General features: G+C 47.1%; 1 protein-coding gene across 1 annotated transcript; it reads left to right on the top strand.

Annotated features, from left to right (window-relative positions):
- The first annotated feature begins 5,933 nt into the window (after positions 1 to 5,933).
- On the top strand, positions 5,934 to 10,626 carry LOC133911995 (protein indeterminate-domain 16-like). The gene is made up of 3 exons (XM_062354508.1): positions 5,934 to 6,366; positions 6,536 to 6,989; positions 9,771 to 10,626. Exons 1-3 carry the CDS (start codon positions 6,192 to 6,194, stop codon positions 10,411 to 10,413), a joined length of 1,272 nt encoding a protein of 423 aa, XP_062210492.1. The 5' UTR covers positions 5,934 to 6,191; the 3' UTR covers positions 10,414 to 10,626.
- The last annotated feature ends 2,034 nt before the right edge of the window (positions 10,627 to 12,660 follow it).

The raw sequence follows: 12,660 nt of genomic DNA, 5'->3' as shown, positions 1-12,660 counted from the left end.
ATGCACGATCTTGCATGGAGCTAGATTCAAGTGCTTGCCGTTGCCGACTAGATCGATTTGCTTGCTTAGATAGCTTTACACTGTCCGTGCGCCCACGTACAAATACGTACCACACTAGCAGTATTTTATCATCATCAGGAGGTACCCTGCCGATTCTCTATTCTTCTGCAGAAGAACGGTAGCTTCTGATCGATGTTGTATATATTTTGCTTTGGCTGAATCTCTTGAACTTTCAGGGCCTCACCTATCTCTCTGTCCTCGCGTTAGCCCGTATTCATCTACAAACTGAACTGAAATGTAAAGGTAGCAAACCAGTGTAAATAATTTGCTCTACATTTAATCGGAAATCATATACAAATCCTAAAACTCGTACCAACACTACAACATTTCCCGAGTGTCTTTTTGCAAATAGCTTACGGTTATTATCTTTCTTTAAAAATTTCCTCAAATGACATAAGGTCTTCTTGTCTATTTGGACAATTCTCGAGTGTTATTTAGTAAATAGCCGACAGTGATCTTTTGTTGGGAATTAGGGACCAGTGATTTTTTTGTTGCTAATTCGCTTTCACCCTCGGAAAATATCCAAATTAGATTAGAAACCTTCAGCCACTTGAGAAAAATTTCTATACAAGAACAATAATTGTCGGCCATTCGTAAAAAAACACTCGGAAAAATCTTGAAGATCTTGTAGTGCAAGTGTAGTTGGGCTCTACAATTTGCAGTCTGCAATAATGTCCGGAGAGGCTACATAGCTATCGTCCCAGCTGTTTGTCTTGACAGACGATCGAATACATTCTTCCAGTCAGTCCTGCCGACAACAATATGCATGCTTCTCGATCACAAGCCGCAAGGCAGCAATTTGCATGTAGTGTGCATGCATGAGCATGACTAGGCAAAGGGACCAACATCAGCTCATGTATTGCCAATCATGCACATGAATTGACCAGCAAAGCTGCATTATCTACCTTAAGCAAACCACCCGACAGATAGAGACTTGGGCTCACTGAAAATTTAGCTCAACTGCTTGTCATGGCCGGCCAATGTAGTTGGCGGCTGTGGTTACATTAGTTTACACCAAGCCAGTTGATCAATCATGGAGCAAAGCTAGTATTTTACATGTCTATGTAAACACTTCAGGCAGCGCTACGATTTGTTTTTTTTAAAGGAAAGGCATCGTGTAACCTTTATTGATATCAAATAAGCATTACATCGTTTACCAATTCTGATAAAATAAACAATGAAAATTTACCAATCCAAATACATAATTGGGAACCCTCCACTCGATAAGCTAAATTATGAGCAATCAAATTGCTTTCACTAGGATAATATTCAACTATTACATGATCGAACCCGCAAGCATCGACGAACATGATTTATTTATTTATTTTTGGGAGGAAGATAAGTGCTATGATAGGAGGAGAAACATGATGATGGCTGATGTGGGCCACGTATCCTGCCTCATACTAGTCGTTATTGACGACTACGCAACATGGGAGGGCCCAGGGAAGGCCCATCTACGTGTCCACGTAATAGCAGCGCGAACCCACCTTGTCGTCCGAGATCTCAACTATTCGATTCGCAGGTTCCCCCTCCCCCCAAGTTCAAATGGGACAAAGGACAACCACATAGGCCGGACTTAATAGTGTTTGGCAGGAATTAAAATTTCTCCAAATTTTTGAAATAAAACGGAATATCTAATTTTAAAATTTTTAACTAACATATAGAACCTTCAGAGCAGAGAACGAAAAATCGATAAAATTTCACAAATTTTGTTCTTTTCACTGATGAACTAAAAAAATTGAAAACGAAATTAAAATCGCCGGCGGCTGGATAGTTGATGCTAGGACCATTTCACTGCTCACACTCCAGCTGATAGGATATGACTCATGGGCCATGGCCGCACTAGCAGTAGAGGAGTAGCTAGCCAAGAAGGGGTGAAAAAAATTACTATCTTCAATATGGGAGGAAAAAATTACACGAGTGGCTATGGGATAGCCGATGTGGCGTGATGGCGTTCAATCAGGAGATGGGTGACGACTGACGACGTGCGATGGCCGTCGCATGGCGACACTGTGAAGGAAACAGCAGCTTCAGTGAGTGAACTGTTCAGCACCACCAGAGCTATAGTTTTCAGCTGCAGAAATATACCGTTTGCACTTCTTTCTTTTACCAACTTTTACCAGCCAATAGTAGCTGGCATAGCCTAAAGAATGTCTTTGACCAGCACCTGACAAGTGCAGCAGAGGAGCATGAATGGAGCCCTGCAACTGTTAACTCTACCCCTCCCAAGATTATTCAGTGAAAAAAGTCCGAAAGGCAGAATCATGTACGTGCCGCAGGAACGTGGAGCTCGCCCAGCCGGCCGGCACCGGTTCTGATGTGACGAGGCCGTCCGTCTTTTTCCACCAATGCACTGCACTGCACCAGGCGAGCAAGTATAATCATCACGAGCGTGGCGTGGCATTTCCCTCTGACCAAAAGCTTCGTCCCGGCAACGGCGATTACCTTGGACTGGACACGCATCTTTTATCTTTATTTCCTCCTCCCCTGCAGCGGCAGCGCAGGCATGCTGCAGTGCAGAGGCAGCCTTGCCCGGCGCAGCGGCTAAGGCCTGACCGCCTGATTGCAACCGCGTTGCGTTGCAAATCTGCAATGTTTCAGCCAGCTTTTCTTGTCTATCACACCTCCCTTTCGGCGTCGACCGATCGATTGATCTCCACAGCCTTGGTTTTCTTTCCTTGCGTCGAGGACGGGCGTCGCGGCGGTGCAGGTTTCGATTGGCTCCGGCGCCCGAGAAATGCGCAGATTGCAGGGCAGTAGAGCGGAAAATGATTTTCAGAGGGGGAGCAGGCTTGGTGTTTTTCCCTGTGCGGCGTCGCGCGCCGGGCTGATCGGTCATTTCAGGGGAGCTGCATGATTGCATCGGCCAAAGCGAAAGGCGAGTGACAGAGTGAGTGAAATGTGCAGTGGCGATGCGTGACCGGAGATCGACGGGACATAGAGAGGGTCTGAATACTAACGGAGAAAAAGTTACAGCGGCAGCATGGAGTACGCAGTGATCGATCAGGAGGTTCAAATTGTGCTTGATGGAGGTTTTTCTCTCTCTCTTGATTTGATTTTTACCAATGATTTTGTCCGCTGACCCAGTAAATGTTCCCCCGAATTCGTAACCAGGAAGTTCCTACAATTAGTTTGTAGAAACAAAAAAAGTTTGCATTCAAAAGATCCCTTTCCAAAAGGATAGATGGTCAGGAACGTCGGTTGTTAAGCTGGCTGTTGTGTTCTTATTCAGACTACAGGCGAGCACTCAGTTCTATATGAATGTTCTTATGCGAGCAGCCCATGAAACATCACACAGCATTCCGCAATTAGTAAGCTTGTCCTCCGGCTTTCCACGTAAGCATCTTGATCTCGAGTTATGTATAATGAGGTGTTTATGGATTTTTTTCTTAACTACAGTAACACATGTGCTTAGATAAGTAAGGTGTTTACTTAAGCATCACTGTTTATATTAATGTTAATAAGATAATTAATTATATTTATGCACATGTAGTCTTTGTTTGTATTAAAAATTATAATTTTTAAATACATGTAGTCTTTATTTGCATCAGAAATTATAATTTTTATATAGATGTTTAATATTATTTTTCTTTAAGCATCAGTATTGTTCATGCCTTAGCCGAAGGAAACATGCACCGAAATGATTGCTCAACGGAAAAAAAAACTCTAAAATGGAACCTAGCTTATGATTCGAAATAATCTAAAAAATCGTCACTGCGAAGTGTTCTTGTGCACTATATGTAGCCGCACGCATATATACATACACACATACGTCATACATGTCACTGTTTCGCAAAGCAAGACCCAAAAAAATACAGTGAAATCTATTCATCTTTCTCGCTGCATGCATGCATTCCAATGGACGCCGTAAAGCACATGCACGAGTAATAATAGGTCGACACACATGGCCGCAGGCACTAGTTCATGTTGGCTAACCTGGTTGGGATTCGAGAGCACGAGGGCTTGCAGTGTACATACATGCGTACATCTGGCCAGCGCGAGCTTGCAACGCCATGGCATGATGATGGCGAGAACTGGGAGCAACGTACCCAGAGATAAAAGTACTCCTCTGCCTTTGCATACTTTGGCGTGCATCCATGTTTTGTTGCATACAGCACCCAAATGATGAAACAGGCGATCGAGGAGGGACAAAGGCGCTGCTCAAAGTAATACTGTATGTCAAATAGCTCCATTTTTTGGCTGGAAAATAGTGGAAGTATGCTACACCTTCCTCCAGTGTAGGGCATAATAAAGTTCCCTGTTCAATACTACTACTTGGTAGTGCTGACCAACCATTGACAGAACAAGATGGCATCATCAACATGTTGTACAGTTAATTTCTTTAGTCCCGTGTTGACGAGGAAAGAAAGAAAGAAATTAAGGTAAGGCCCTCGGCAAGATTTGTCGTTCTTTCTTTCAATCCTGATTTGCATGCAAGAGAAAATAATAGTAAAGGCCCTGGCGGGCAATATTTCAGAAAACAAGCATATCTATTTTCTGCATTTTAGCATTGACCAATAAAAATGCCTCTTTTGGAGGGAGTAGAATTTGATACAGCAACCTATTAGTGAGTGTTCATCATGAAAAGCAACTACTTCTAGATAGTGCATAAAATAACTGCTACCTTTTATATGCAAAGTACTACTAGAATATCTGTTAGTTTCAAAGTCTAACATTCTGTTCAAAAGAAGATGGATTGTTCACCGGCCCATCGTTTCTTTTCCTTCCGAAAAGAAGCTCGCGTGTTGCACCTAATTTTGCGAGAGTAGTCCTCTTTATTTCGGTGGCTTAAGCCACTCTCTTTTTATCTAGTCTATCGGGGCCTAAAACTCTTCTTTTTAATACAATAAACAGCTTCCGTACCAGTTCGTTTTCAAAAAAAAAAAAAGCTTGCTTTTTCTACCTCTCCAAAACTATGCTTACACCAGCTTCGCCAAAAGGGCATTTTGTGAATATTGTAAATACATCGATTAGAAAAAGGCATGTGTGTGCAACTTACTCAAAAATTGTTGATTAATGAGGTACACATGCAGTCATCTTAGCAGAAAGTCGAAAAAAAGGCAAGAGACAAATAAACTTCTATTGTGCGAGGAGAAAAGAAGTCAATTCCATCTCATGGTGACGTTAGTTTAGTGAGAGCAAAGATCCTGGATAGGATCAAGGGAGGGGCCGGCACTTGGGCTGAATGATCGCATGCATGTGTGAAGAATCTTCCCCCATCACCCTCCCATTGCTCACTAACAGTGCGATGTTTTTTCAGCAAAGCAATCAGTACAGTGACAAGGATGAGCTGTTCTTGTGCATAGTTTATATGTGATTGGCAAAATTAGCTTTCATTCGGTCAAGGCACCAACAAATTAAACATATGTACCAAAGGGTCCATATACTTAATTTTCCTTATCTTTTTTGTATAGTGCTCAAGACTATTTTTATTATTTAAGGACTGCATGCGTGCATGAAGTGAAGTTTCCATCTCACTGCCTACCTCATGTCTGGGCCCAAAAAAAAAAAAAATTGAAAAGGGAAAACAAAATGTGCTACTAGTACATATGACACTAGAGCATCATCAGTTACCACACACGCATGCAGAGGATACAGATTAAGCTAACCACCATAATCAATTGGGGTGACGAGATAGGGAGAATAGTCTGATGATCCCATCGATCTTAAAGAGCACCTAAAACAAACAAACAAAGCCATGATAAAAGCTGCCCATCCAATGAGTACATGAGACACATTCTCCCCTTCAAAAAAAAGGGGGCCGGGGGCACACACCGATGCATGCAGTTGCTAGTGCAGGCACAAAAGCAAAGAGATATAGACAAAGCCCTTTCTTTCACCGCACCCCTCCCTCCCTCACTATCCTCCCTATATATGATCCCCCATGCCCCAAACCTTTCCACACTAAACACACCCATACACACAGACTCGCATAGACCCAACAATGCAGCTTCACCTTTCCACCCCGTAAAGCTCCCTCGGCACCTCTATCCCACTAAGCAGCAAAAAGAGAAGAGGGAAAGGAGGCAAGCAAAGCCAAGGCGAGTGCTTCGATTCGTTTAGTGTGGTGGTGAGGTTAGCTAGGCTGGGAATTAAGCCCTTAAAAGAAGCAACTCCGGTCCCTAACGCCTATGGCACTGGTCAAGAGCCACCACCAAATGCTGGCCTCCTCCTCCACCTGCTCGTCCTCCCCCTCGGCATCTCTGCAGCGGCAGCCGCCGGCGCCTCCCCCGTCCTCGTCCACCTCCTGCCTCGCCGACCAGCCGTCCCCCGCCAAGCGCAAGAGGCGCCCGCCCGGCACACCGGGTACGTACGTACGTATGAACGAAGCAGTACATGCTTAATGGATCATGTTGTGTATCAGCACGCACTTTGTTAATGTGCACCGCGCGTGATTGGATCGACTAATATACGTACGCGCGCGACGTGAGATGCATGGCTAGCTGATGAGATATCGATGCGCATGTGTACGCAGACCCTGATGCGGAGGTGGTGGCGCTGGCGCCGCGGACGCTGCTGGAGTCGGACCGGTACTTGTGCGAGATCTGCGGGCAGGGGTTCCAGCGGGAGCAGAACCTGCAGATGCACCGGCGGCGGCACAAGGTGCCGTGGCGGCTGGTGAAGCGGGCGGCTGGCGGGGAGGATGGCACGGGCGCGGGAGGGAACGGAGGCGGAGGCGGCGGGGCGGCTGGGGCACGGAAGCGGGTGTTCGTGTGCCCGGAGCCAAGCTGCCTCCACCACGACCCGGCGCACGCGCTGGGCGACCTGGTGGGCATCAAGAAGCACTTCCGGCGCAAGCACGGCGGGCGGCGGCAGTGGGTCTGCGCCCGCTGCGCCAAGGGCTACGCCGTGCAGTCCGACTACAAGGCGCACCTCAAGACCTGCGGCACCCGCGGGCACTCCTGCGACTGCGGCCGCGTCTTCTCGCGGTACGTACCCCGACGACGTCCCTTTTCTACGCACGTACTCGCGCACCAACACCTACGCACGTACGCATGCGTTACAACGCAAGTACGGGGCATGGTTACGAATCAATCTATCTGTTGGAGCTGGCGATCGGTCGCCATCGTTTTTAATCTGTTGCACGCCATAGCTTGTGTTCGACCAAGCTCGACCCAAATGATTTCTTTCTTTCGGGTGGCGGACAGGCTTGCATGGAGATGCATGGAGATAAGACAAAAGCTATGGTGCCGGTTTAGGAGACTATTAGGCTGCTTGCCAGTGATGAGTAGCCGACACCAATTAATAGGGTGTTATCCGCTGTTTAACAGCATATATATGTTTCTACAGACATGGATCGAGTGGGGCTAGTTTGCATTGGCGCATGCCGGTGGCGATGATATCTATCCACCTCCAGCTAGCTAGCTGACGATCGAGTGGGTTCCATAGTATCTAAATATCCACTGAAAAACTAAGAGTTTTTCCCCCTACGCTGCGGAAAGTAAGGAGGAGAAAAAAAAAACAAACGGAAAAGCAGATCTAGGTGGCACACTGCAGTACACACTGGGACGCGATAGTTTAGCGGTGGCGGGTTGCGGTAGGACCGAAAATTCCAACACGACCGGCGACAGCGATGGCACGTCGGCCGAAAACTGTCTCCGCGCATCGTGTGCATTCCTCCCCCACAGTACCCTCACTGAAATCAATACAATCGTGCAGCCATGCATGCTTATGAATAGAGCTGGGATTTAAATCGTGTCATTCTTAAACCGTCCAGTGGGATCGAAAGTACGGTACAGCATAAATACGAGGATGGTATGGTGCTTAGGATCTTAACACGGTGAGCATATCAACTCGATATGAAAAGTATACGATATAATCTGTATGATTATTTTCTCGAGTTTATCCTCTAATTTTTTTAATACAAAACGTGAGATACTAAGAAATATGTGTAAGTATAATAAACACAAGTGTAAGATAGTAAGAGATAAATATATAAAGATTATCGGACAATATGGAGCAGAACCATAGCTAGACCGGCACAACATGACAATAGCATGATGTACTACCGATTATGCTTAGATTTTTCTAGAGTTGACTCGTGCCGACATAACACGGCACGATGAGTCAATTGTATCTAGTGAGTATGACACGACGAAGACTTGAACCGTGTCATGTCGTCCAATTGTGACGAATGAGCATGGCAAGACGAGGCCTACATGATATGATACAGTCTAAGTCCCAGCATTACTCATGAAACAATTATCCTTAACATATATAATACTCCAACATGTACTGGTACTGCATGCTTGTGAAAAAAAAACAGCATATAAGAATGTTGTAGCGATAGAGAACTTAACACGCAGCAAGAAACTGCGACCTTGGTCAGGTGAGTATATATTTGGACTAGTGAGTTTGTGACCGAGCTGACCAGAGCAGCTAGTGGTAGTCACAAGCTAGCTAGGTAGAGACAAGGTGCTCCATTCATCGGACCCGACCGGCCCCTGATCCACCCACCCAAGTACAAGCGCCACTCTAGCTACAGTAAAGTGAAATTTTCACATAGCCTTAGTCACATGTTAAAATATTTATTTATATTGAGATTTATATTAATAAATAAAAAAAATATATAAGAAGAATAAAAATAAGTAAGTATTAAATAAGATAAATAAACAGTTAAGATAAACCATTCGTGTCAAGTGCATGCAGCCACATACGCCCGCCCATGTGGTCGCTCGCTTTGGCCGCCTCCTTTCCCTCCGAAACAAAACAGCAGCACTGGCCTGGCCTAGCACTTTAATAATTGGGATTTGGCAGCCATACTCTCTTGTCACCGACCGGCGGATAGATATATACACCAGCCGGACATGCATGTCCTCGATCTCTGCCTCGATGGGGACTCATATATACATAGATGGATCTCTGATTCTCTATCCTTTCATGTTCGAAATTAGCAGCCTCTAGCCAGCAACTATCTAGCTACTCTCTTCGTTCTAAAAAATAGAACGTATTAAGGTTTAAAAAAATTTAAATTTTTTTAATCATTAATTTATTTTATAATATATTATTAATTTATTTAAAAGTAATATCGTATTAAAAGATCTATAAAATACAGATATATTGATATAACTTTTATATATTTAAATATATGTATAATTTAACTAATTATTAAATAAAATTTACAAAGTTTGATTATTTTAAATCCTAATAAGTCTTATATTTTGAGGTGGAGGGAGTATTACTTAAGTGGTCCTTGATTAATGGTTTTTGCCCGCTTCATGCATGGGACTTGTCAACCAGGCCAATAATGCTGCATATATAGTGCACAGAGCATCACCATGTATCGTAGTTGTCGGTCCCCTGAACCGAAGTGATCGTGTGCTTGGAGTCGTGGCCAAATAAGGCGCCGTTACTGCTAAGTTGGCGAGCTAGCTTGTCGTTGCCTTCTTGGATCAGCACCGATCGACGGATCGGTCCCGTTGTGATCCAAGGGTTGCTTTCGGTCTACGCAGATGCCGGCCGGCCTGCCGTGTAGGCTCGCACAAGCGAGCGAAGCAATCAGCCTACCATGGATGCAGTACACCGTGCGGTCCCTTTCCTCTCCCGTGCCCAGGAAGGCACCTAACGTCGCAAAGGGACTTTGCACTGCCATCTCGCACGCATGTGATCCTTGCTAGCGAGAGCGACAGGATTTGTTGATTAGTGTTTGCGTTGCAGAGATTACGTGATTATTATGCGGTGCTTAATACTGATAAGAATGCGCTTTGCAGGGTGGAAAGCTTCATAGAGCACCAGGATGCCTGCAACTCCGTCCGGATGCGCGGCGAGGTGGTGCCCGTACCGTCGACGCTCCCGGTCATCCGTCCGGCGCCCGCTCCGAGGCCTCCGCCTGCGGTGGTGCCGCCGCAGCCACCACCGCCGGAGCTCCAGCTCCTCCCTGCCTCCACGACAGCGCCGTTGACCGCCACGACTGCATTTTCCACGATCACGACCACATCCCATGAACCCCATGCAACGACGACGAAGCTACAGCTCTCCATCGGGCCCATCGCGGCCTCCAACGGCATTGCCGCCGCCGCCGCCGCCACAGCGGTCGACGAGGAGATGGAGCAGGCGATGGAGGAGAAGGCCGCGGCGGACGCGGCGCGGGAGCGGGCGCGCGTGGAGGCCGCGGCGGCGGAGCGCGCGCTGGAGGAGGCTCGCCGCGCGCGGCAGCGGGCCCGGGCCGAGCTCGAGAAGGCGTGCGCGCTGCGCGACCACGCCGCGCGGCTGCTGGCGCAGGTCACCTGCCACGCGTGCCGGCAGCGGTCGCTCGCGATTTCACTGGCCGTCGCGGCGGGCGGCGAGGGCCACGGCGGCCCGGCAGTGGCCTGCGACCCCATGAGGGGAGGAGGCGTAGGAGCAGGAATCTAGTCCGTGCATGCGCAGCAAGAGCACGACTTTGAGTTTATGTACGTAGTTTCGTAGGCCATTTCGATCGGTGATGTCGTGTCGTCTGGCGGTTCAGATAGAAATGTTTCTGCATGAATTCACTGTACTGCACGCAGTGACGCACCCCGTTGGATTTTAGGGTGCTACTTGCTACTTTGGCATGGTAAAGCTGCGGGACGTCAACCCCTTAGGTTCTTCCTATTTTTCCTACCGTGCTTAATACTAAAGAACAAATCATAAATAGCGTTTTATCAGTGTCGGTTGTGTAAAAATCGTGATTGAAGGCGTATCAGTGCCGGTTATTAAACCCCGCGCATGAATAATGGCTGAGGCGTTAAGAACCGACGCTAAAAAGGACTATCAGTGCCAGTTCACTGTCCGGACCCAAATTTATAATCCAATTGGATTTTGACTCGATTTCTTTCCCATCCAGTTCTCTCTCTCCCGTCCGGCTCTCTCACTCGCTTATCTCTTCACTTCACACACGCCACCCGGATCTGACTCTCTCTCTCTCTCTCTCTCTCTCTCTCTCTCCCCCCCCCCCCTTATCTCTTCGCTTCACACACGCCACCTAGATTCGGCTCCCGCTGTCTCATCCGCTGTTGCCCTCCCATGTCGGTGCCATTCTCCTCCTCCGCTCCGCTCCACACCACCCCCTCCGCCTCTACCTTTTCACGCTACTGCCCACATCGAACGTGCCTTAGATGCAGCTCGGCGTCCGCGGCCAGCGGCGTCGATGACCAACAGGTTGGTCACTTTGCTGGGACTCGGCGGCGGCGTGCTCGGGACATCAGCCGCGAGATGGCGCTAGCGCTGGAGGAGCGGAGGCCGCGGAGTGGAGCAACACAGCAGTGATGATGTGGCTTGGCACCCACGCTCACGCCCGTTCGCCCGGAGGCGAGACGCGACAGTGGCGGTGCAGCTTGGTGCACGCGCACGCTCATCCGCCCATCGGCCTCCCCATCAGGCGTCATCGGATTCGATGCTGAAGGGAAGTAAAAGAACAAGCTCTAGGTGTATGTGTTTATGTACTTTCTTCAAGCAAATTTGGATTGTGTTTAGTAGCAAGTAGAACTGGGTGTATGTGTGTACGTACTTTCTTCATCAATACGTGTATCAGTTGCCTCTATCGTTGATTTTGCTTTGATTTTGTGGTTTTGATTTGTGTATGTGGAGCTCGGTGTATGTTGATTCTAGCAGAGAAGGGGGCACGGGGAAGCGCGGAGGAGGGTGGTGAGGAAGAAGGGGAGCGGTGGAGGGAGCCGGCTCAATTCTGAGTTAGAATCGAGCCAGCTCGGATACCGCTCTCATCAGCTAATTTTTTTTGTTCTTTGGAAATAGTAATAGTGTCGGGTGGACAACCGACACTGATTGTATCCTGCTATCAGTGCCAAGTAAAGAGTGTCGGTTTTTCAACCGACAGAGAAGCTATTTTTCAACCGACACTGATGAGGCTTTTTATAGTAGTGGTCGTTTGTTTATTCATCCGTCTATGAGATCATGAAAAGCCAAGGGACGGAGATCCTCTGACTTCACGGTGGAGTGAAGCTCCACCATGAGCCATTGAATTGCGAACAGATAGATCAGATTTAGTGCTATAGGATTGCACTCCTTTGACTTCACAGGGGGTGAAGTTAGAGAAATTGGATCTTAAGCCAAGGGCCTATATCTATCCACCAGCTTCCACAACCCGGAGCACCGTTGCCTCAAACTCTTTGATTCGTCGTCCTTGCCTGCGGACGGCACTCACCGTCCGACAACTACCATTTATCCCAGAAAATAATCATGTGAGTCATGGTCTCATGTATTTGCGGCCTGAACCCAATTCAGTGTGTGACATATGTCAATTTATTTTCTTCTTTATTTCCTCACATATGATTTCCTCTAGCTTCACCATAAGTTTTATGGTAGTTTTTGCTATGTGTCATACTATGAATTGAGTTTAGTCCACAAATACATGAGACCAGATCTAATAGGATTATTTTCCACCAATCCCACCCTCTATAGTCGAGGATTTTGGTGACCCGGACACTAAATCAAGTAAGCCCAAACCCTAAATCATCAACTCTTAACACTGGAGGAGGGTCTCGTAGAATACTTGCCGAAAACACAGGGAGGTCCAGGGGTTGGAACATGAAATATGGCACACATTGGATAGCTTTTTTCGTGTGAGATAACATTCTAGATCGATAGATGGTGGGACAAGCGATGATATGGGTGACGAATTTC

Source organism: Phragmites australis, chromosome 3, assembly GCF_958298935.1.
Source record: "Phragmites australis chromosome 3, lpPhrAust1.1, whole genome shotgun sequence".
Taxonomy (NCBI): Eukaryota; Viridiplantae; Streptophyta; class Magnoliopsida; order Poales; family Poaceae; genus Phragmites; species Phragmites australis.
This window is presented reverse-complemented; position numbering and strand designations above follow the sequence as displayed.